At 40.9% G+C, this 26,135-nt stretch overlaps 4 protein-coding genes across 4 annotated transcripts; 1 reads left to right on the top strand and 3 right to left on the bottom strand.

Annotated features, from left to right (window-relative positions):
- Positions 1–2,688: 2,688 nt before the first annotated feature.
- On the bottom strand, positions 2,689–3,252 carry NCS57_01462500 (uncharacterized protein; the record flags this gene model as incomplete). The annotated part of the gene is made up of 1 exon (XM_053064222.1): positions 2,689–3,252. The coding sequence occupies one exon, from the start codon at positions 3,250–3,252 to the stop codon at positions 2,689–2,691; it is 564 nt and encodes a 187-aa protein (XP_052906505.1).
- Positions 3,253–12,307: 9,055 nt separating this feature from the next.
- On the bottom strand, positions 12,308–12,687 carry NCS57_01462400 (uncharacterized protein; the record flags this gene model as incomplete). Its single annotated transcript, XM_053064221.1, has 3 exons — positions 12,308–12,410; positions 12,535–12,601; positions 12,657–12,687. The coding sequence occupies 3 exons, from the start codon at positions 12,685–12,687 to the stop codon at positions 12,308–12,310; spliced, it is 201 nt and encodes a 66-aa protein (XP_052906504.1).
- Positions 12,688–14,167: 1,480 nt separating this feature from the next.
- On the bottom strand, positions 14,168–15,792 carry NCS57_01462300 (General substrate transporter; the record flags this gene model as incomplete). Its single annotated transcript, XM_053064220.1, has 2 exons — positions 14,168–15,575; positions 15,632–15,792. 2 exons carry the CDS (start codon positions 15,790–15,792, stop codon positions 14,168–14,170), a joined length of 1,569 nt encoding a protein of 522 aa, XP_052906503.1.
- Positions 15,793–16,599: 807 nt separating this feature from the next.
- On the top strand, positions 16,600–19,104 carry NCS57_01462200 (Six-hairpin glycosidase; the record flags this gene model as incomplete). The annotated part of the gene is made up of 1 exon (XM_053064219.1): positions 16,600–19,104. One exon carries the CDS (start codon positions 16,600–16,602, stop codon positions 19,102–19,104), a length of 2,505 nt encoding a protein of 834 aa, XP_052906502.1.
- Between the last annotated feature and the right edge of the window lie 7,031 nt (positions 19,105–26,135).

Here is a 26,135-nt window from a genome sequence, read left to right as displayed (position 1 = left end):
ATACATATGAGTCTACACTGACCCTGGGGCAGGAACATCGTCGCGTACGGGAGATTCTCCATCGTTTAGTGAAACGGCTAGGGCAAACTGTATTGGCACACTTGATTCAATGGAAAGGGGGTCCCTTCGGGAGTTAAAATTCCCCGTCGGAAAGATGTAATGGAAAGACATTTCATTCTCCACCTCCCTTGACTCTCATTCCTCAAGTCCTTTTAGAACCAATCTCTCAATTTCTGCAGCCGTCCCATCCTCTCAATATGACGGCCGAGGCAGATGCCACTCGGGTTGAGCCCGTGGGACTCGCCCTCGTCCACCTGATCTGCACGATCATCTTTGGAGTCTTTTCTTCCGCCATTGTAGGCTTGAGATGTTGGGTCAGAGTTAGCCATCATGTGTTTGGTACCGATGATGGTCTTATGCTGCTTGGTTGGGTAGGTGCTCGCTCAAATCTGAGGTCTGTCTGCCTGTTACCGAACGCACGCTCATGGATTACTTTACTCCCATCTAGCTCCTCTATATGTTCCTCGTTGGTGTATCATGCCATGGTGTGTACGTAGGGCTTGGCACGCGCGACGAGAGATTGAATGCTACAATAACTAAGCATGGTCGACAGGTGAGAAATACCTCCCATGAATGGATTTGGCTGAAGCTCACGGTATACTATCCTAGTTTCTCTGGCTATTCCAAATGTTCTACTGCTCCTCTCTTGTCTTTATCAAAGCATCCATCTGCGTCACGCTTCTTCGAATCGCCGTCGCACGGACACACCGCATCATAGCCTGGGCAACTCTGACTGCCTCGTGCATTTCCACATGCATTGTCCTTATCGGCCTCCTGGCAATTTGCCAGCCAGTCACTGCCAACTGGGACTTGTCTTCTGGGAAATGTGCTCCACCCAATGTCCTGACGAGCCTGAGTTACCTTGTGTCGGCTTCCTCAGTGGTTACAGACCTCGTGTGTGCCATTCTACCCGGATTCATGCTCTATAAAGCCCAGATGAAGACCGCAACGAAGATATCCATCAGCATTGTTCTTGGGCTAGGTGTGCTGTATGCCAATGGTCTTTGGAGGATCATGCTCCTATTACCCGTTGCATCTAGAAAATCACGCTAATCATGGATAGTGCATCAATAGCCACTATCATACGATTTCCATACATTCCCTATTTCAATCAACAGAAAGAGTACCTATGTAAGTTATCTATCTCACAGCAGATCATCTGTGCACCAATGAACTAAATACCATGCAAGACAATGCCTGCAATATTGCCTTGTGGTCCGTCTTTGAAACAGGGATTGGAATCATTGCCGGCTCCTTGCCCTCACTGCAAAGGCTGTTGAAGACTTGGATTAACCTTGACTTATCAAATGGCCATTCGTCGGGTCATGTTGCCCCATATGCAGGGCTAAGTGCTCTAGGAGTCACTAGCAAGATTGGCACGACAAGCCGATCACAACGCTTGCAGAGATCGATAATGGGTACAAATGCCGTTGGAGGGGGGGATGACGGAAACTGGGAGCAGTTGGACGATGATTCATCAAAGAGACGTATTTACGTCACCGTGGACATGGAAATGCAAACAATGCAGCGTACAGCCACGTCGGCTGGCTCTCATGAGTCTGTCGAGGAGCTTGCAACGTCGACTTGAGTCCCAACGAGCGTGCTAGAACTACGTATACCACTTAGCAGCCTTGGCAGCGAACGGGGTATATGATATGTAATGGACATATTGAGCCTTTCTTTTGGGTACTCCATGCTCATCACTTAATCATGAGTCCGCGACTAGTGATCAAGTACCTTTTCGTAATATTCCAAGCTTTGCACATATACCTATATTATAGAATGACCACAACAGACCATGACAACATCATTCTGTATTCAAATCACTCCATTCATCAATACCTCGACCACACACTGGAAGAATAGTGGCCGCCGGTAGAGTCGTACTTCGCGAAGGTATGCGGCACGTATCTCTTGGGGAATGCCTTTGGGAGCGGACTGCCACAGATTGTTCTTATCACGGCGAAGAGATCTCTAGGAAATAGGCCGGGCTTCAACTGGCGGTGGTCTACTAGTTGAAGCAGGAGCCCATGCTCCATCGAGGGCATATTCTGGACCCGACAGACAGTTGGCACCGCACACCACCGCGGTAAGCTGGCTAGCTAGAGTGCATTCTATGCATAAGGCCGCAGGCGAAGGGAGTGGCCAAGGTACTCCAAGCCAGAGACGATGAAGGCATCGACAACGCATGGTGGAATTCATTCTCTACACATTGCGGTGTTTGATGACTTCGAGAATGCTGCAAACAAGATATGAGATTGAGAAAACCAACATACACTGCAAACTGCAGGCCTTCTCGACTTGCGTCGTATATCAATGCATTCTCCGCAACACTCGTGTGATTAGACGTTGAGTTGATGTCCAAACTCCAAAGGCTCGCCCCTGGCGCTAAACAAATATTGAACAAGAAGACTCCGTGTGCTAACAAGATATCGCTCATGCGATTGTAAAGTATCGGTACTGGCTATCATTAAACCCCATGGGTCAAATGCCAGGTGTGGGTGAGGGTGTGGGTGTGTATGCCAACATGGGAGCCATCGCCGTGGCATAGAAGTAAGAACTTGTCCAGGAATTGGAGTAGTCTTGAGAAGCGTACTGCTGATACAGCATGTCGTTCAAGACCTGCGGCTATGGAAAGTATGGGTTGTACAATTCAGTGCCACAAACACCCTGATACATTGGTGAGGTCGGATATGCTAGTCCCAAGCCGTAGCCGAGGGTTGGTGATGGGGGTGTGGCAAACATAGGTGTGATATTGCCTATGGCCTTTCTCCGATATCCCTTAGGGCGATACTTAGCTTGAAAGAAGCCTCTGTCGTCGCGGTTTCGATGATAAACCACATCAAGGCTATTAGGCCGAGATGGGTTGACGATGAGCCGTGCCGGGCCAGGGTCACCAAAGACATAACGGCCATTCAGGCACAGAGGGTATTCCACCATCGGCCCAGACACGTCAAGCGGAAACCCTTCTTTGTTGAGGAAGTCGTGCGGATACTTGGCTCCAGGTGAAGGGACATCGGGCACCAATTTCGCTTGTCTTCGGACCTCGGAAGCAGGGATGCGAAGCATCCATTCGTCGTCCTCGAGGTCGGTGAGGGAATAGTAAGAACATTGGGAGGAACAATCGTCCATGTCATCGTCGGACATGGAGAGGTGTGACATCTGGCTGTCCAAAATGCTGAGTGAAGACATTGCGGCAGGATGAAGAAGGCGATGCTCCGAGGTTCTTGAAAGAAGAATATGAAGGGACGCGATATCCAAAAGAATCAAAAGCGTAAGCAAGAGTTCGATACAGTTGCTCAAAGATGGAAGAATGTGAAGTGATGTGAATGCTCCAGAGTTTGAGAAGGAGAATGAACGTAAACGCCAGAGTGATAAATCGCAAGCAATAATCCGATAATGTTGGCTGAAGTGGTTCGAAACGACAAGAGAGAGAAGTTGAAGAAGAGAAGGATAACACGAAAACGGAGGGGGCTTGAATCCTCTCTTTATGCCTGTTGTTGTCGACGGTTTGACGTTTCCCCTTGGCCATGACTGCAGCAAAACAAAACATTCCTAATCAAATCATTACGTTTCCAATAAACCCAATACCATGTACGGCATTAATGATTAGGTCCATGGAGTCTGTTCCTAAACATATTTGAAAGTAAAAGCTGTTAACCTTTGCACGGGGAATAATAAACTCTAGTTCTGACTCATATAGCCGAGAACACTTTCTGCCTTGCTTTTGTTGTGAATCTGGTGACGTTCCCTCAAACGAATTCCGCTATAATACAGTCAGAAGATAGTTCTTGATGATATCAACACTCTCTTAACTCTCAGGAATCTTCTCGTCGCTTCGTCGTCTAGAGTGGCATGCGATGCCAGTGACTTGGATATTTCCAAACCTTGAATAAAGGTAATCTATCACGGTCGTCGTCATCACTGTCTTCCTCACGTGCCGCAGCAAAACAATGTCTGTTCTTTCGTGTCCAGCCACACTTGGAAGCTGGGAGGGATGTAGAAGCCATTCTATGGTGGTGTCCAGCATTGGGTTTTAATGCTGTCATGTGTGTATCAGTATGTTCTTTGACATTGCAGCCGATACGTCCTCTTGAGGGCGTCATTAAAATTGAGAATAGAAATCATTTTCCGGCCCTGGATGCCTCCTGTCAAGGAGAAATAGCTGCATGGGGGTGTGGTCGACCAAAAAAAACACCAATACATGATGGACTGGCGGTCATGGGGACGTTGTCGAGAAATTGGTTCTTTATCGGCGATGAGCACGTCCCTAGGTGAATTGCCGACTTCATCAAAATACATCTCGTCCCTGGGGTGGAATATCGCCAAAGTTCCAGAGTCATCCAATTCAGAGTATCCGCCTAAAGCTACCTCCTCCAGGTCAACAAACGCAACTCAACTGGAGTTGATTCACATGAGTTTTGGGATGCGTTCATCGCCGGAGATGTTGATGCCACTTCCAACCACCCGAAAGGGGTGGAAGGGCGTCGAAAGATTGAGTGTGGCATAGATTCCAGGAGCTTCGTACACAACCTGGTATGTGTTTTACGGTGACGATTTCGCAAAAATGTAGAGACCAGGGGGGATATCCTTTTCACTCATCACTCAAGAGTCTGACAATTCCCATATAGAGACGAAGCTATGTTTGTAATAGATAAGCTGCGGCGAAGAGCGTTCTTTGTTTACGATCTTCTGGCTCAGTTAACCCATCTAGGGCCGGGCTCCAACTATAATAAATAACACATTTGTTCTTTGTTTACAGCTCCCCAGCGAGCCCGTAGAGCACGGATAACAATAGGCAGATACCCAAGGCTTAACATCCACTTGAGAGGGCCCCTCAAACACTAAGAAGGTGCGTGCAGCAGCATCTCTTATTAGGTAGGTCACAGGGTTTGATGTGCTAGCTAAAGAGAGCTTTCTCCATGTGACTCTACATAGCCGTGTTATTTCCGTTAGGCTGCTCATAAGAACAGTGACTCTTCCTGATCCAGCTTAGTGTGTTACTTGATGACGGATCGCGAGTGTTTTGTTGCCACGGCAGTTTCCCCGCCCAGCCGTGGTTTGTTATCAACACGCTCTACAATCACCATCATCAACCCCCAAGTACTTCAAATGGCCATGTCTGGAAGGGAGAGGATTTTAAGAGAGAATACACGAAACCTAAATATACTCCTGATGGAAATAGGCAGGAACCAGTGATGAGGGGGCGTGCCTAGCTCGAAGAGGGACGACAATCGAGTCGCACCTTTACGCATTAGATCGAGACCGAAGTGAACATGTACAGATTAATATGTTTATCTAACTAGAATCAGAGCTCTCTTTATCATTCTCCATGCGAATGAGCGCTGTAGCTGCTTCACGGATAGAAGTGTCCAGATATCTTGGTTGCTCATCAACCATCCGCCAGCCAAGCCGGTGAAACTCGTGCAAAAGATGTTCCCACATGGCCACAGCGTCTTTAAGTCGTGCGTCGGGTGATGCTGTTTCACTTCCTCTATTCAATTTGTGTTGAGCAGTCGAGTGGACAAAGGGGTCAAACCCAATTGGGTGGTGAAGGTGCTCTTGCTGCTGAAGAAGCCCTTGACGAACGTTGAGGTGATTCAACGTGGCAGAACCAGTGGGCCCTAGCCGTCTGGGACATATCATGTCATTCCAGGAGAAGTATGAGACGATGTGGTGTTGGGTTTGGTTCCACTGCAAAATGATGGACTGCTTCGTCAAGCCAGCCCCATCGGCCCCATATTCAGAGCCAGTAGATTCAAAGTCAGGGCCATTGATCCGCTCAGCCTGGATGCGGAAGTCTCCAAGCTGGGTCTCTTGGCCCCAAAGGCGAAAATCATCCCAGTGTCTGACTCCGGAGCTCCCAAGCTCGTAGACGAAAATAGCACCACTTTGAACAGCCTGCCGAGCTTCTTCAGCAAACAATCCTCTTGGAGCGTGCAAGAGATGCCCCTGAAGGCAAGCTTCCAACACTAGCAAAGCATCTCTGGCGCTTCGAACGAAACCGTGGCAAGTAGGTTGGCAACGGTTGTGTGGCGATTTCATGGCTTGGCGAGCAATTGCGTATAGCGGGAGAGGGGAAGAAGGTGACGGACATTTCTACGAGAAAACGCGAGGCGGGAAACTTACTTTTCGCACCTTGATATAGGGGGCTGCAGGGGTGCTCATCTCAGGTCGATTCCGTTCAAATCGCCAAGTGATCCAGATCCAGGAAAGCAGTCACTGTTTAGGAGGGACGATGTCGGGCCACATGGGGAAGCAACCCACCAACCTCTAGCTCGATTGTTAAGAGCCCCCGCTCAGCTGAGACCGTTGACTCTGCCAATAGCGTCGGCCAAGGCCGGGACTCGAATTCGGTGATGGATGGAGACGAAACTTGGAACAGTCCAGCCAAGTCCCACATTACACACCAACCCCATTCCATTTCATGTGCAAGGCGTTAATCAGGGAATAATTAAATAAACAGGAGAGGCAGAATGTGAGATTCCGGGTCATCTAGACATTAAACATGAATGGTGACGGACTATGTGGTCTCATAGCCTCTGGCCAGAGGCGGCGTGACATGGAAAGCCATTGTCACCTTATTTCCATTAACATCCTTCTCCGCTGAATAGAAGGGCTTCTGCACGAGAACTATGGGTGTGACGAACGACGAATGTTTCGGGGGGACGGACCGTCTCCGATCAACCCCACCACATTTGGTACAACCGATCGACGTTCTCGATCCTGTAGTTATCCACAATTGATCAGCGCTGAAAGATCCAAGATGCCATTTTTGCCAAGATGCCGGTTCTTTCTTACTTCTTTGTGCGCCCGCCAGCGCGTGGTGCCTTTGCCATGTTTGACTCATGGACAAGGTCCAGGGCAGGGTGGAAATACTGATGATGACAAACCGGGCAGTTTTTGGCAGCGCCAGTCATCGACAGAAGACCAGAACAGGTTCGGTTAGTTTAGGTGCTTGGGATGCCCCATAGTGTGGCCCTCCCTGTCCAGTGGGGGACTAAAAGCAAGGGAATGGGTCACGCCTAAAAGTGAAGATGAAAGGTGTCCGACATTCCCTTGTTTTTTGTCCCCCGCGGGCCTGAGAGATAAGCACAAGGGTGTGACTGAAGCAGAAGCAACAGCAGTTTTCCTGTTGGTGTTCGTGCACACCTCGTGTGGCGGTTCTCGTAGGCCTTGGCACCTATTCGTTGATGAAGGAATGGCGTTGGAACCCCCCTGCTTGCGTTATCCTGGGCTCAGCTGGAGCCGGCTCGAGAACAGACAAGCCTTGAAAGGGCCATCACATCTTGTCACTTGACCCCCTCGTTCCCCCACAGTGGTATGAGCAACAACAGCCCACGCCTAGTTGGAGACTGGTTGTTTGTTATTGCACGAGGAAAGGGTCACTGACACAAATTCTGCTCGACGGCGTGGTCGTGACGTTGGATTGATGCTTTGTCCAAAAGGGAGTTGGTTATCCCTCCTACAGGATCCAAATACTTCCCCTCCTCTTCAGCTTCTGACCAGAGTATGCCGGCGAAGCGGACACAAGCCATCTAGGTAGAGGACACGGCCTGTATCGTAGACTAATCGTACCCATCACCATTAACCCATGGTGACTCCTCAGGCTCAAGCTGTCCGAGTACATGAGCGTTATCTCCCACTGCACCTGTCATTCCTACTTCTATCATGAGTTCAACTTCTGTAACGCGGCTCAGGGTTCGTAGGTCCAGGTCTGTAACATATGAGTTACCCTCGGACAACTCAACGTGGACCTCGTTTTCCCTCGAGAGTACCATGTCTTCAATATGCAGTCGCTCGGTCCCATCAATCATGACCAGTCTCCTTCTTCTCACTGTCGTTTCGTCCATATTGAAGCCCCATGATGGCGGATAGCGGGTGCGGTTCCTGCGCTTAGTCTTGTTGCTCTTGGCCCTGGTGCCCTTGGACACCATTGCGCCGTCTTCGTCTGGTTCGTGAGGGAAACAGTCGGGGGCCGACGCGCCCTCCACGTCATTGTCGGTCAGTGATAAATGCCCCTGGCACAAACTAGTTCCGCAAGTCGTATCGCTGGGGGGGACAGGCCCTGGGAGGCAGGACAATCCGTGCCGTGCCAATGTTTGAAGAACGTCTTCATCGTTTCCAACCGGTGCTAGGTTTCGCGTATTGATGTCGTCGATCGGATCGTCTCGCTCCAGGGCTTCGAGGACACAATCGTCCAAGTGGGAGTAAAACGTCTGGACGTGGATGAAAGCTTGCTGGCAGGCACTGCAGGTGATAGAGCCACGGTGGTCGCAGTTCCCAGGCGCTCTTGACGGCCTTGTGTCGGTTGCTTCTGCTGCATGGACGTTCTTCAAGTGGGATTTGAGCTCGCTCAAACCGAAGAAATTGACATCCAAGCCCAGTAAAGATTCAGGACAGAACTTGCATCTTGTGACGGCCTTCCAGTGTGACAAGGCGTGCCGGGTTTTGTCGTATTTGCGCGCAAATCCTTTTGAAGCATATTCACACCATCGTACAGGGCATTTGAACGGACGCTGACACTGATGGGTCAGGAGATGTGAGGTGAGATCCTTGACATTCTTACCACAGCCGGGCCAGGTACACAACTGTTGTCGCCTGTCGTGGGGATTCATAGGGGACGAGCGGATGCAGCTCATAGCACAGGGCCTGTCGTGGGGATTCATAGGGGACGAGCGGATGCAGCTCATAGCACAGGGAGGCACGGGGAGGATCAATGCCAAAGCAACGCCGTAAGAATAAGGAGAGGCCACCAGCCACAATAACAAAAGGCACACTTATCAATACATGAGAGTATCAAAATCTATCATCATTAACACCGTAACTGAGCTAGACGATTCCACTCAGCGGAAGTAGCGCCATGCCGGGGAAGCCGGTCCAGACCACAGCGCCCGCAAGGAAGGATTAGTTTAGTTTCGGATGAGGCCGGGTCGGTCCATGGTCTGGTCCCATGAACTAAGCCTCGAAGCAGGGGGTGAATGGCCCGAGGAGCCTAGCATCGCGTTTGCATGAGCAGAAACCACCAACGCAAGGGTTGCCAAGCAAATGCAGAGTCAAGATTGGGGAGAGGCGGCTAGTGATCATCATCATCATCGGCGGTGGCAAAGTAGACACAACAACCAGGACAAGGGTGACACGACCACACCAGCAATAGGGGTCGGCGACACTCAGATTCTGATAGACCAGCCACGAAGGACATGACACCACTTCGATGGGGCAAAGGCGATCTTACCGGCTCTGCATGTTCCAACACCGCTAGTCGATGGTGTGCTGAGCCCAAGTCAGTCAACGCGATATGCCAGCTTGCGACAGGAGAAATCGATCTAGGTGCTAGAACAATAGCTGCTCGTGGCCTGCCTATTTGAACACAGGGCAACGCATGACGGTTGGGAGTTTGCTTTGCTGTTGTTTGGGGCTGAATCAAATATGGTAAATCGCAGTCTTTCCCGGGTTTCCATCCGCAACGCTTTCTCCTACTCGAATGCCACTGCCAGCATCTCGAGAGAGTGCCGTGTCGCGACCATGTGCACATACATCTATGTACGTAGAAGTTTTCGAGTAATTTCATATGCTGACTCCTGCATCTTGTGCAGAAAGAACATGGATGTGAACATTACTATTTCCTTGTGAAGGCTTGGTGTTCTGCATATATTCGCACCAAGAAAAGGGGTGCGCCTGTGGTTGTTCGCCAGGAATACTGGTTCGTCGATCCCCCAGGCCACAGACTCTTCATGGCTAAGCTAACATGGATTTTTATCAAATCAGGGGCAGTGATGTGTGTGGTGAGCTTCTTCGCCTTGCATTCGTCTACTTTCGTAGCAGGCCATGCTGACGCAACCGCAATCGATAGGGGCCTGCCAAAAGTCCAACCGAAAACCGTGGAGCACTTCCTGGTGAAGATTGTTGGAACCTCAAGGTCTCTATCCCAAACAATCTCTCGGCGGAACTTCATCCACATCCAGGATACCCGACGGACACTACTGCCGCCCACGCAGAGATGAGAACTGGACTCTGCGCCGCAACCATGTGGGGCCCTTTTGAAACTAAAACAATTTTATTGTTCGTTTGTGGAATTTGACGGTTAAAACGAGCAGCTATCGCGACCAAGTGGTTGATTGAACGGCCAAGAATCGTCGCGCGCACACTGCATAGGGCTTTACTTCTACATGAGTATAGTAGCATTACAAGTCATCAGCTACATTATGCTTTAGACCAATCCACTCTTTTGATGCACTTCTTCCCCCCTCCCTCCAGTGCTTCACCTGCCGCTGCAACTCAGCGTTGCGAATAGTGAGTTCCGGGCCGCTGCCGGCTGAGCTCCCTCACTGTGCGATAACAGAAAGCTTTGCAGGTAGCCCAAATCGTTCTTCGTTCCTGTGTTCCTCCTTTCAGACAGTGGCATCAGATAATAGGGATAATCCTCAGCATGGGCTCAATTTTGCTGTGATTCTCGATGAACTCTCCGAGACAGTCGAGGTATCTAGGTCTGGGCAATTCAGCACGACAATCACCAACCACATGAGAGAATTGACAAGCGGTTGTTAGAATTCGCAATAGGAAATTCACACAACAAACCGTGCATCGCAAAGCTGGTATATTCGGCCGGACAAGATATGGATGGAATTGGCCAGGCTGGAGCGAAGCAGGAATAGAGTGAACCTCTTACGCATGTGCGTTTGGAATTATGGCCCTCCGGCCGAGCCCAACAGATCCCTCCCAAGCCTTGCCCACAAATGGATGCCGGTCTCGTGATCAATACGCAAGCCCCTGGTAGTCATCAATGCTAAAGACTGACAAGACCGCATGACATCTTCTCAGCCAATGTTATCACCTGTGTTAGGCCACAGCGGCCTGCGATGCTGAAGAGTGGGTGGCCTGCTTCTCCACCACGGGTGTGCAGTGAATGACCTTGGCAGGTTGAGGGCCCTTTACTTGCCTTTCCCGTACGATTCAACCAAAAGTTGACAGGGGGCTATGATCGGTGGCAAGATCGAGGCCGTTGCGTATTGCCCCCCGGGGAAAACAATGGTGGGAGGAGCATAGGTACGTATTGTATTGACTCGTTCCCGTTAAACGGTCCGGTCCTTTGCCGCCTGTGAGGGAGAGGCCATGAATGCTAGCGCAATTTATCCAAGGAAGTGCCCGTATCCATCCACACTTAGGGGGTGGGTGGGTAACTTACCGTGCCTGTTTGCCCCCATGGCCTGTTGGTCACTCCGCTTCTCCCCGATGTTAGAGCTATGGCCACAGGGTGCCTTCATTCCCCCCTCATTTCAACAACGGGCCGATCGAGATCAAAACGGCCGGCTGTGTGGGGGGCATAGCTGTTGCCCTTCCGGGAGCGGCATCTAAAGTCAAACTTCCCCTACTTCATCATCTTCTTTCATTGCGTGATCTCATTCCCATTAAGTCACCATAATGTAGCCTGATATGGTTAAGGCACGTAGGGTCATGCCATATCCCAATCGTGTTGCAAATTAAATGGCAACTCAAAGCTATGGGAACAGTCAGCTGCCATCGAAGCTATAATAGTATTGACTTCCGCCGCAAATCACATGATGGCATCGGCAAGTGTTCCACCAGGATCACGGCCGACAGAAGGCAGACGCGTATCCAGTTAGATTAGGCACTTGGCGTCGTGGGAGTTGCTATATGTCTGCCGCATCAACAAGTCCACAACTCCTTTTCTATCTCAGTGTCAACATCTTTGCAGAGTTGTTGATAGCTTTCCCATGATGTTTTAGAAGCAAAGGAAATTCATTCTTCATTTACAGGCAATGATGCCCGGCTGGATCATTATATTTAACAACCGTTCCTTCTACATGCTGTCACGGAAATCTAGGTATACCTGTGGAGAACGAGTGCGTTCCGGTTCGTCAAATGTAGAAACTGCCGTACACGTTTCCATCAAGATCAATATAATGAATGACCAGGTCCTTCCCCTGAAGCAGGCGCTGATCTCTTTCCTGTAGCTCCGCCGTTGCCCTACTATAGTCCTTCCTGTTCCTGATCCTCTCCCCTGGGAGAAACCGGCAACTCTCCAACCACACATAAACAACTCGGACTTGAGAAAGCGGCTCCAGGACTTCCAATGCATGATCTAGGTTATGCCACAGCCCACAGTCCTGAACCAGTACGTGTTGGATGTTGGCAATCTGGCCACCGTACCATCTTCGCAGCTCTTTCGTCATGCTTGCAACCGTATCGCAACTGAGGAAGAGAATATCTAGCCCAGGGCGAAATTCTACTGTGTATGAACTTCCTGACATGTGTTGTGGGCAGGCGTTGCGATTCTCACCACTCCCATGGCCGTGTAACGCAGCTTCACCTGCGAACAAATCGTCGTCCTGGGGCAGGTAGTCAGCATCCAGCTGTAGGAAGCTCGAGAAGTTGCAAGACGGCCGCAAGTGTATGGTTGAAGGCTCCGAGGATCGGCTCGTGATTTTGCCGGAGACCTCGGTGGTTGCGTACAATAAGTTGGGATCGGTCGAGTCACTGAGTTGTAACAGGACTACCCGAGGCTCCTCGACACTCTTGCCTAGAGCCAGCAGTTCAGCCAACAAACTTCATCTTCACGTACAAACAGGTCCTACCTTGAGATTTGGTGTAATTGAGGACTTCCATCAGTAAAAATTGAGTCGTATCGAACTATTACGCGCGAGATCTAGAGTTGATCATCACAACGTGGGTGGGCACCTATGGTCGGATCCCATTAAGGCTCGCGTCACAAGCCGCTCATCACTTTATCTGTTGGAGTGCTCCTTCATGCGGAATCACTTCCGCCCCTAACGCTTAACCCTGACTCAGTCACAGATCAGCAACAGTGTACCGCCCGCATTGTGGCTACGCTTTGACGCAGCCACCATGCCCCCGACAAGATCCGGAGTTAAATGAAGACTACCTCTTGTAGAATTAGCGCCTGCCAACGTTGGTCGGATGCCAACCGTTCACTCGAGTTTGATGCATGACACCAAGGGCGCGAGCTGAACCCATGTCAGGCGACGCCGAGATCTGGCCCACAACGTCCGCTCCAGACGCCCGGTCTCGTATCACTTCCCCAGAATTAGATTCAGAGGGGCGAGAGATCGACGGGCATGGCCCTCCTGGAGTCATCAGTCCACTAACCGGCAGACATCACAATCTAAACCTAGTTAGCATCAAGACCCATTTTCATTATTTCAGCAGTTCCCTCCTCTTGCCACCAGTGGGATGGAATATGATCAGTGTCGGCTACTCGCAAGCCGCCCAACACATTCATATGTCTGAACTGAAAAGATCTCCAGAGGCATGGGCGATGATGTATTCATTGGGAGTGGGATCGTTGGCATTCCTGTTATACGCAAGTGTATGACTGCCGTCCCATTCGGCCCTTCTACGAGGGTAACTCCGGGGGCAGAGATTGTAATGCGGTGGAGTCCATGGGTGATGGACCGGTGTGGCCGAGCCCACCTATTATTGCTAAAAAGGGAAGATTGTGCCACGGCTACTAACTATGTGGCGCGCCTTGTTTCTAGTTATATGGTTAAACTTTTGGTAATTATAAATCCTTTGGGTTTAGTAAAGGCTTATATATTACTAATAATACAAGCTATTATAGAAGTTTTAGTAAGTTAAAAAAAAGCTATATAGTAGCTTAAAGTATTAAGTATTAATTATTTATATTTTTAATTTTTAATTTTATCTTTTATTTAATTTAGGTTATTAAGCCTTATTATAAATAACGAATAAACTAAGATAACTTCATAGGAGAACTATAAATTTTATATAATTAAACTATTATATTTAATTCTTTTTAATATAAGAACTAATATTAAAATCACCTTTATACATTCTTCTTTACCTAATTCTTTACCTTAATAAATAATGAATCTAATATCCTTATATAAAACAACTATTAGGCCTCCGTAAGGCGCAATAACAAAGAACATAATATGGGCTGAGGATTATGTCCTTCTTGAGAACGAGAATATGGCACTGTCCCTGAAAATACCCAGGAGTATCAGTATGACTGGCTCTGCCGCAAGGGATTTTATTAATGGCGCGTTTGTACCAGATAGTAATCGCATAAGCCAAACGTTGCCACTCCCAAGCTTGACGGCTTTTCTTAATTCTGATGTTCAGCGGACCCAACAGCATCACTCTTCCGACCCTCGTCCATCTCCAGGTCTTTGATGCTCTTGGGTCCGTCAAAGATGATGGCAATCTCCTCAAGGGAAGGTCCCTTGGTCTCCGGGTACACGAACCACACGACCACCCACTCAACGAAAACCCAGCCCACAAAGATGATATAGAACTTCCACGCCATCTTATCCAACCCGATCGGGATAACTAGTGTTGAGAAGGTAATGAAGACCAAATTCCAGAACTGGAACACTGCCATACCTCGGAGTCGCAGGTTATACGGCAGGATTTCGGTGACGTAGAGGCCCAGGTTAGGGCCTAGACCGAGGTTATAGGCAGGTGAGAATAGGTAAATAAAGGCAACCACTGCGTAACCGGCAGACTTATTGAGAGGGTCAATTGCAAACATGGCACTTCCTGCGGTGATGGCGACCAGACAGCAAAAAACGCAGACAAGAGCACTCAGGAAGAGAATCCTTCGACCAAACTTTTGTGGCAGAGTAGCGAAAAAAACCGAGGAGAACCAGGACAGCATCTGTGAGGTGGCGTTAATCAGCGTCTGCTGGAGGCTGGTTGTCAGACCGGCGGCTGTCAAGATAGGTGCGAGATAGTAACTGATGAAGGCGTTCCCACTCATCTGTGCCAAACAAGCGCAGAATGTGAGGATAAAGAGACGCAGACGGTTTCCAGGAGTGCGTAGAAACTCCAAGTAGTTCTGGATAAAGTTTCCCTGCCCCGTCTCCTGGTCTAAAGACAAGGCAGTTCGGATCTCGTTGAATTCGAACTGCACAAGGGCGTCGTTCTCGTCTCCTTCGGCGTGGTACTTGGCTAGCATCTTAAGAGCGTCCTCCTCACGGCCAGCTGAAACCATCCAACGCGGGCTCTCGGGGACAAACCAAAGACCCAAGAGCTGAATCACCGACGGAAGACCCTGCAGGGCGGATGGGATGCGCCAAGACGCGGTCGAGTCTATCCTGAAGGTCCCAAACGTGGTCCAGGCCGCCACAATCGAACCTAACGCATACGAGGTATGAAACAGGGCAGTAGCTGTCGTTCGATGGTTTGGGTGTGCAATTTCAGTGATGAGAGGCGAGCCGGCAGCTTGAATCAGCACAGATCCGCCGCCAATGATGCCTCGGGCGACAACGAACATGGCGAGGCTCTGGGCTCCTCCTTGGAGGGCGGCACCAACGCAACAGGTGATGGCTCCGGATGCTATTCCCCATTTTCGGCCAAAACGATCGCTGATTGTTGATATGAACGGCACAGCAACAAGACCGCCAATGGGGTAGGCACAGTTGAAGAGGCCGAGAGTCGCTCCCTTGGGTTCACCAAAGTATTCTCGCCATCTCTCAACAGCCTGAAGACCGTTCATTAGAGAACCGTCGAAGCTTTTTACTTATTTAGCCGTTTTCTTCAGCAAAGACGTGCTGGGATTGCCACCTACCCAAGGGTGAAGATCGACAGCATGGGGAAAAACAGGAGCAGGTTCAACGTGCGCAGGTTCTTGTACCTCCACCAGTGGTCTGTGTCCACGGAACTTCGTGGAATAGCAGAAGCCGCGGCCTGACGCAGATGTGCGTCCTTGTCTAAGGTGGCAGGCTTCATTGCGTTGGCTTTGACGCAACCGTGGTAGCGAAAGAGTATGTCGGTCGATGCGATGGTTCAATGAAGCAACTTCAGTCAGATAAATGAGACTGAGTGGGTGGTATATGCTCGAAATAAACAGTTAAACAGACTGCTGGATGATAGCAGTTATATGTGGAAGGATTACTGGCATATCGGCATTTTTCCTTCGTCCCTATTTCTCCCGACTCCCAGGTTAGTCGAGACCTCCAGCTCGGCCCTTCTAATGATCTTCGCACGAGCCATCGTACTATCTCGGTCTACTCGTGACAATATGCGCGTTCGCTAAGGCAGTTTTGCCAGGAGATTTCTTCGAGCTGACATGACTAAGTGGTACGTTGGCTCTAGAAAACGGACCTTGTCATGACCTTCCATAAATTAGTTCCCCGGGATTCAACCGTTCATTCAATCAGAATTGCAACGTTCGCCGGGGAATACCCGTGACTCAATCAGAAGCTGGGGGAGGACGGGGATTCGTCCGGGGTCTGGGGAGGATCCGGGGTTGGGTCGCGGGGTCTATTGACCCGAGTCTGTGATCCGTATATCCGGCTCGCCTTACTCTAACTTTACTCCCCTGATAGACTGGGCATGTCGTGTAGTGATAAGCATCTCTACGTCCACCTATTCTCAACTCGGTTTTGTGAAACCACAAGCGTACGCCGAAAGTCGTGGTCTGATAACCTTCAAATCAGGTATGACCACCATTCTTCCTTGTCCCAAAAACGCCTGAATTTCTGACCGGGCTCTTTAGGCTGTCTAGTTACCGAGTTCCTTTCTCTGTCCACCTCCATGGCTCCCCTCAACTTTGACACCTCTTGGATCTGGCATCCAGGCTGGATTGAGAACGCCTCCGCTTCAGCCGGAGGCTTTGTTGATTTCAGAAAAACATTTTCTCTTGATCGAGTCCCCGCTATCCCTGTCAAGATTCACATCTCGGCGGATACACGTTACAAACTTTACATCAACTCTCGAATCGTAGCTGCAGGCCCCGTCAAGGGTGACCAGCAACTATGGTTCTTCGACGAGCTAGATGTCCAGCCATACCTGAAACCAGGAGAGAACCATATCGCCATCCGTGTGCTAAGATTTTACTATTCGACTCTGCTAGCGACGAGTTTCCCGAGAACGCCTACCCCTGGCCTCTTTGTCCGACATGCACCGTCCGATGATCCTCTAGTTCAGAGCATCAACTTTGAGACGAATGAGTCATGGGAAACATCAATTGACCTCACTGCCCATCTCCCAAAGTCCAAATTTGATCATTTCCTGCATGTTTTCGAGGACATCAAGCGGGAACCCGGCCAACAGCCTAAATGGGTTCCCGCCGCCCCTCAGAAGTTCCTCGTGGACTTTGGGCTCTCGAGGCCTTGGAGATTATCACCGAGGATGATTCCATACCCCAGGCTGGAGCGGACTTGCATCCAAGCTATCAACAACATTCGCAGCAGCGTGCCCTTCGAGTCCTGGAAAAAGCATCTCGTGCAGCAAGCTGCGCGAGGCTTGAGAGAGGGCATCCTTCTGCCTGCTCGAAGTACACACCACGTTGAACTCGAGTTCAAGTACCACGCAACTGCCAATGTCGAGTTTCAGTTTCTCCGGCCAAAGTCCAGTGGGAGCGAGTTGTCCATCACGTACTCCGAGTGTTACGAGGATGGTCCGGTCACCTCAACCGGCCCTCGCTTCAAGACGGACCGCTGCGACTACTCAAAACAGCTTATCGGACCATCTGATTGCTACGTCTTTGGCGGCCCATTGGATCCTACAGCAGCCACTCGACGCTATGAGGCAGAAGAGATGGAAGAGGTTTACGCACCGTTCCACTTCAGGACCTTTCGGTTCATTTCCATGGATATCCAGGTAGCGAGCGATTCTGATCTCGTTCTCCTAGGTGTCAACCTCACAAAAACCAACTATCCTCTCCAAGTAGTCTCGGAATTGAATGTGCCAGGGGACATGTCTTGGGCTAAAGAGTTGTGGACTGTCAGCCTCCGAACACTCGAGAATTGCATGCATGACTGCTACGAAGACTGCCCCTTCTACGAGCAGCTACAGTACGCCATGGATACTCGCAGCTCTGCTCTCTTTACCTATTGCGTCTCTGGGGATGACCGTCTTGCCCGACAAGCCATTGTTCAACTTCACAACTCCTTCCAACCAGCTGTTGGCCTCACATCCAGCCGCGCGCCATGCCATCACCTTCAGATCATCCCGCATTTCTCTCTCTTTTGGATTTCTATGGTGGCAGATCATCACGAGTACTTTGGCGACGCCGAGTTTGTCAGCCAGTTCTTTCCCGTCTGCCACGCGGTGCTTGAAACGTTCCATCGTCGTATCGACGCTGGGACTGGTCTTGTACGCCACGCTGAGTCGCCAGGTGAATGGCATTTTGTCGACTGGACTGAGGCATGGAAGCCATTTGGAATACCAACTGCTGCTGGGAGAACCGGATTCCTGACCTTTACAAGCTGCCTCTATGCCTATACTTTACGACGTCTCGCCGGTCTGATGATCGCCATAGGTCGAGATGGTCTCGTCAGCGAGTACAGCTCTCGTGCTGATGCCTTGGCACAAGCTGTCCGCAATCATTGTTTCGACGGTGAATTCTTTACTGATGGGCTTGCCAAGCAGGCTGCTTCAACAGACTATAGCCAGCACAGCCAAGTATGGGCAATTCTGAGCGGAGCAGCTGCTCCTGACGCGAGCGCCATTCAATTTTTGACCCGGTCACTTGCGGCTGCGGGAGACGTTGCACCAGAGGCAGAAGGAAAGGGGTTGGTGTTCACTCCTACCTCCACAGCCATGCCGTTCTACACCTTGCGAGCCCTTTCCATGGTGGGAGGTGATGCCTACGATGCCCACTTCACAAGTTTCTGGGATCCCTGGCGAGCCCAACTCTCGCAGAATCTCACCACTTGGGTCGAAGACAGCGTCACCCAACGATCAGACTGCCACGCATGGGGGAGTTTACCACTCTACGAATTCATCGCCGAGGTTGCAGGCTTGAGTCCTGCAGCCCCTGGTTGGGCGACCGTCTCTTTCAAGCCACGCCTCAACTTGTTCCGGGAGCTTGATGTCAAAGTTCCTGTTGGAGGTCACCTTGGGTCAAGAGTAGTTCGTGTCCAGTGGTCGACTGATGAGGAAACTGCTGCTGTCAAAGTCACTCTTTCACTGGACAAGTGGGATTCTTCTGATGTTAACATTCCTATGCTTCTTCAACTACCAGACAGGGACGAGACTGTTACACTTCAGGAGTCGATCGAGCTTACGGTTAAAAGGCCAGACGTCACAGGATGACGATTGACCTTCATTTTAGTGTGTTTCATTTGAATGTTGAAGGGAGATGAGGGAGTTTGCAACCATGTCCATGTGCCTATCTCGTGATGGACAACTCCTGATCAAGCAGCCATCCCACGCTATGTCAGCCACTTAAATAGATCCCGCCTGCATGTAAAGTGTGTGCAATCTAGGTAACTGAAGATCGCAAGCCCTGAGTGGCAGGCGTTGGCTAAACCCTTTGCATTTCATATGCACGGCGTCTGAAAGAGCCATTGCAGTTGGTCGAGCAATGTGATGAGCCTCGGCTGAGGCAGCGAGCTTCAGCATCGAACCGAGCTCTCAATGCCAACACTTCCCGATGATGTGGTCCAGCTGCTGTTCATCTTAATAGTGTAATTCGGGGGACTCCATCTTTTGGAGCAGTTCCACTTGAACTCGTCCGCCCCATAATCCGCCCTCGAATGGTTTTCGGCCTTGATTCATGCAGTACACAATTGACCCGGTGGCAAACTGCTCAGTCCGGGGCCCATTCAGAGGATAGGATCCAGCATGCCCTGCCACTTAGACCAAGTGTATGGAGTATGTACAAGGCAGAACAGCCCAACAAACATACCAAACTCCATGACTTTGTTAGGCATCTTTCTGGCGTACCAGGCTCTACATGGAGTCTTTTACGGCGTTTCAGATCCTAAGAACACATATATTCAAGGCAGCTTCGTCTCTTGGCTCTTCTTGTCCTCTCCTGTCACTCATCCCAGGCACTCATCTAGTTACTTGTTCTTCCGATATCCTATTCAGACAACCGCCGCTGCCAGACCCGACACCCAGCGATAAAAGTTATTTAACCTTACAGAAAGTCTGAGTTATAATATCTTAGCTTTAGTTAGTCTTGGATAATCTTAAATATAGTCTTACCTAGACCTTTCTTATATTTATAAGTTAATATATATATCTCTTAAACTTTTTTAATATTACTTATTATTAATAATATCTTTTATTTTAATATATTTTATAAATGTATTTAAGTTTTTCATATTTAAATTAAGAAATTAATATTTATATTTATATAATATTTTAATAATATTATATTTATAAAAAAATAATATATTAGTTAATATATATATATAGTAAGTATCTTAGTTAAATAAATATCTTAAAAATCCCTTAATTTTTATTATTATAATTTAATTAATTAATTCTTAAGCGCCTAATATATTATAGTTTAATTATAAGGCTAGAATACTTCTTATTCTTTAGGCCCTTTAAAATAACCTAAGGTTAAGTCTTTAATATACTATAAGTATATATATAGTCTATTAGAAGACCCTTAGCTACTGGCAAAAAGGTATTTAATCTTAATATAATATTATTTAGAAATTATATTAGCTATTTAATCTAAAGAAATAGATTTTTATTTATTTTATTCTTAACCTAAATTTATAAGGATTTCTTTCTTAGTTTTATAATATAAAAAATATAATTAATTAATTACTTATTAATTATAATATATTACTTATTAATATATATTAAGTTTTAAATTTTATTAAATAATATTAAGAACTTAAAATATATTTATTTTAAAAATATAACTATTAAAAAGCTAAGTATAAAGATTTAATTATTATTTATAATTAATTTTAGCTTATAATAAATATAATTATAAAATCTAATATCTAATTAAATAATATTTATAATTTTAATAAGATTAGCTTTTTTATAGATATAATTATAAATAAAATAATTATTATAAGTTTAAAAAGATATTTAAAGCTAAAATTAATATAATTTAAAAACTAAGAATAAATTATAATTATCTAAGTAATTAATATAAAAAATTAAGTAATTTAATTATTTATTATTAATATAAACTAATATTACTTTATTAATTAATACTAAGATAATAATTTATTAAATAATTAAGTAATTATAATAACTTAAAATAATTAAATTAATAATAATAGTAATTTTAAATAACTTAAGTATTTTAATTAATATATAATTAAGTAATTAAATAATTATTATTATTTTTTAATTTTTAATACTTATAAAAATTATTAATTTATTAAATTAAAAAAATATTATAAAAAAAATTATTTAATATTATATATATATATTTTTTTTATTTTAGCTTTTAAATATTAGGTATTTTAATATATTAAAAAAAACTTATAATTAAGAAATAAAATATTTAATAAAATATTTTATATTTATATTTTAAAAATTAAGTTTTTTTTAGCCTTTTATATAATATATAAGAGTATTATAATAAAAAAGAAATTAAGAGGGTTATTAAAGAAATTAGCTTTATTTTATTAAACCTAGAAAATATAATCTTAAAGCTTAATATATAGCTATAAATATTAATATTAATTAAGGAAGTATTTAATTAAATAACTTCTTAGGTCTTAAAAACCCTAAAGATTATACTTAAGGCCTAATTTTAATTTAAATACCTTAAAAGATAAATTAAAAGATATTAAAATAGCTCCTTAGAGTTAATCTTTAAAGCTTTAAGATTTCTTAAGAAAAAAATAAAAATAATTATATATTAAATTATTTTATTAATTATTAAAAATAAAGACTTTTAAAAAATAAATAAAATACTTAATTAATATTAAAAAATAAAAGAAACTTAATTATAAAAAAAGAATTATAATAATAAAAAAAAGAATTAATTAAATAAATATTAATATATAAATAATAATTAAATTATTATAAAATAATAATTAAAAAAAGTTAATATAATTAAGTATTTAATATTATAATATTTATAATAAATTTAATTATAATATAAGGACTTATTAAGTAATAATTAAGATATTTAAGAAAAAATATAATAAGTCATTTTAATTAATTAAATAATTTATTATATTTTTATTATAATTTTTATAAAAGATATTAAGATTTTTAAGATATTTATTTAACTAAGATATTTATTATATATATATATTATATAAAAGTTTATATATTATACTACTAAGATATATAAGATATTTAGGTATTATATGTTAAATAACTTATAAAGAGTTATAATATATAATATTTTATAAATAAATATAATTTATTTATAAATAATATATATTATATAATATATTATATATATTTAAATTAAATAAATATATATAATATATATAATAAATAAGTTAGCTATAAAAATAAATTAATTATTTTTTTTATTTTATAAAATTAAAATTATAATAAAAATATTATAAATTATTTAAGTAATAGAAATTACTTAGTATTTTTTTTATAATATTTTAATTATTATTTAATAAATTTTTATATTATAATTAACTTAATTATAAATATTATAATATTAAATTTTTAATTATATTAATTTCTCTTAATTATTATTTTTTAATAATTTAATTATTATTTATATATTATTATTTATTTACTTAACTATTTATTTTTTTATTATAATAACCGCTTTTCTTTATAATTAAGTTTTTTTTATTTATTAATATTAATTAAGTATTTTATTTATTTCTTAAAGGTTTTTATTCTTAATAATTAATAAAATAACTTAATATATAATTATTTTTATTTTTTTCTTAAGAGACCTTAGGGCTTTAAGAATTAATTTTAAAGAGTTATTTTAATATCTTTTAATTTATTTATTAAGATACTTACTCTAAGATTTAGCCTTAAGTATAAACCTTAGGGTCCTTAAAACCTAAGAGATTAAAGACTTAATTCCCTCCTTAGTAAATATTAGAATTTATAGCTATATATTAAGCTTTAAGATTATAGTTTTTAAGTTAAGAAAAATAAAATTAATTTTTTTAAAAGCCCTCTTAATATTTCTTTTTATTATAATAGCCTTATATATAATATAAAAAATTAAGAAAAACTTAGTTTTTAAAATATAAATTATAAAATATTTAATTAGATATTTTATTTCTTAATTATAAGCTTATTTTAATATATTAAAATACTTAATATTAAGAAACTAAAATAAATAAAATAAATAAAATAAATTAAATAAATAAAATAAATAAAATAAATAAAATAAATAAAATAAATAAAATAAATAAAATAATATATAAAATTAAATAATTTTTTTTTATAATATTTCTTAAATTTAATAAAATATTAATTTTTATAATTATTAAAAATTAAAAAATAATAAAAATTAAGTAATTAATTATATATAAATTAAATACTTAAGCTATTTAAAATTAGTTTTATTATTAATTTAGTTATTTTAAATTATTATAATTACTTAATTACTTAAGAGGTTATTATCTTAGTATTAATTTATAAAATAATATTAGCTTATATTAATAATAAATAGCTAAATTACTTAGTTTTTTATATTAATTACTTAAATAATTATAATTTATTCTTAGTTATTAAATTATATTAATTTTAATTTTAAATACCTTTCTAAGCTTATAATAATTATTTTATTAATAAGAGTATTATAATTAACCCTATAGATTATTATAGCCTATTAGAAGCTAAGTTTTAGTTAATTTTAATAAGCCTAAGGGGTAAAAAGTATTCTAGCCTTATAATTAATAAATAATATATTAAGTAATTAAGAATTAATTAATTAAATTAAGAAAATATTAAGTAAGGGATTTTTAGCTAACTTACTTATATAGCTAACTTACTTATTATATATATTATATATATTTTTATTTTTTAAGTATAAATTATAATAAAAGAAATTATAAATTATTTAATTAAATAAAAATTATTTAATATATTATTTCTTAAATATCTTAATTATTACTTCAAAAACTTTTATATTATAATTAAATATATTATATATATTATAATATTAAAACTTAATTATATCTTTTTTTATTTTATTTTATATATTTATTATTATTATTCTTATATATATATTTTTTTTATTATATATTAATATTTTTAAAAATACTATTTATTTTAAAATTAAATTAAAAATCTTAATAATATTTAATTTATATAAAATATATAAAATTAAAATTATATTTTATTTATATTTTATTATTAAAAAAATATAACTAATCTTATAATATATTTAAAAATAAATATAAATAATTATATAAAATAATATATTTTTATATTTATAATAATTATATCTTTCCTAAGGGATAAATTAATTATACTAGGTTTATATTAATAAGTGGTTATTAGTATTATCTTAAATAAAGGGGGTATAAGTTATATCTTATAATATACTTAAGGTATTAAGTATAACTAAGTTATATTAATAACTAAAGTAGCTATTATATAAGAAAGTATTAATAAGTATATCTTCTATACTAAGGGTAATTAGGTTAGATTATAATAGCTTATAGGGTATTAATTATAATCTAATTATAAGCCTACTAAGGATTATAGAGGGATTATATTAGCTTAGTATTAATCTAAGGTAATCTTATAATAATTAGTTAATATAATAAGTCTTTTTCTTAATTATATATTATTATATTATATTAGCTATAATATAATATCTCTTTTTTATTAATCTTATCTATAAGGCTATACTTATAACCTTAGGTTTATTATTAATATATCTTAACTTAAACTTATAATTATTTTTTTATTAATTATATCTAATTATTTTCTTTTTAAAAAATATCTAGCTATTATTAAATTTAGTAATATTATTAATTATTTAGGTTTTAAAATTATATTATATTTATTTTATTATTTATAAGGCTTTTATTATATAGCCTTACCTAAGAAATCTAATTATTATAATAAGTATACCTATTAGGGTTACTTATATAATATATTAAAAAATATATCTAATACTTATATATATTTTTATATCTCTTTATTTTTTTTTATTTATTAAGATCTTAGTAAATTAAATTATTTATAAGTTAGATTATTTTAATTCTAAAGAAGGGTAGGCTAAGGAAGATTTCTTTTATTTATAATAAGAGGCTTAAGAGGCTTAAGCATAGGTAAATAAGGTTCTTACTTAGCTAATTTATCTTTATTATTAGAAATATTAGCTATAGACTAAGGGCATAGAGATAACTTCTTAGGGCCTTTAATTATTAAATAAGCTTAAGATAGTAAAGAAGGTAGAGTTAGAGGCTATGCTTATAGCATAGTTTATAAGTGCTATAGATATTATTAATTAGAGTATTATTAGTTTTAAGCTTTTTTTTCTTATTAGTATTATTAATAAAAGTCCTTTAAGAAATATTATATATTAATAAGGTATTTAGGTAACTCTTAGGTATTTTCTTTAGTCTAAATAGTTTTTCTATTTAATAAAATATATTATTTTATTATTAATATTATTTATATTAAGGATAATTTTTATAATATATTCTTTTAGTTTATTAACCTTAGCCTTTAATTTATTATTAATTTTAATTTAAAGAATATTTTATATTAATTTAAGTAAAAAGATATAAAAGATTAAATAAAGCTTAACCTTAGGTAATAAGTTTAATTTATAGGTATATTTTAAGATTTCTTATTTAATTTTATATAATCTAATATACTTATAATTAAGTTTTTTATTTTATTATTTTATTTTAATATTTTTATTATAAAATAAATTATATTCCCCTTTAAGAAAATTAATTTCTTAATCTTTTTCTTATTAATATAGTTTATTATCTTATTTTAAATAAATTTAAGTTTTATTTATATTTCTTTATATAGATTTTTTAACTAATTATTAATAAAAATAGCTTTAAAATTAATAATAATATCTTATATTTATTAATATATATCTAATATAAATCTAAAGTTAATATAAGCTAATATACTTTTTATATTTTTATTTATAGCTATATTCTAAGCTAATTATACAACTAATAGCTTTTTAACCTAATTAGTTTATTTATAATTAATATAATATTATAAGTATTATTATAGTCTTTAATTTATATATTTTATTTTTTTATTTATTTTTTTATAATATATAATAAAGAGCTTATAATTAATTCCTAAGTATCTTATAAGATTTTATTAAAATTTTAAAGTAAATAATAGCTCTTAGTTTATAATAATTTTAAGTAATATATTATATATTTTAATAATATAAAAATAAAAAAAATAAATAAATTCTTTAGCTATAATTAATT

Source organism: Fusarium keratoplasticum, chromosome 13 (genome assembly GCF_025433545.1).
Source record: "Fusarium keratoplasticum isolate Fu6.1 chromosome 13, whole genome shotgun sequence".
Taxonomy (NCBI): Eukaryota; Fungi; Ascomycota; class Sordariomycetes; order Hypocreales; family Nectriaceae; genus Fusarium; species Fusarium keratoplasticum.
This window is presented reverse-complemented; position numbering and strand designations above follow the sequence as displayed.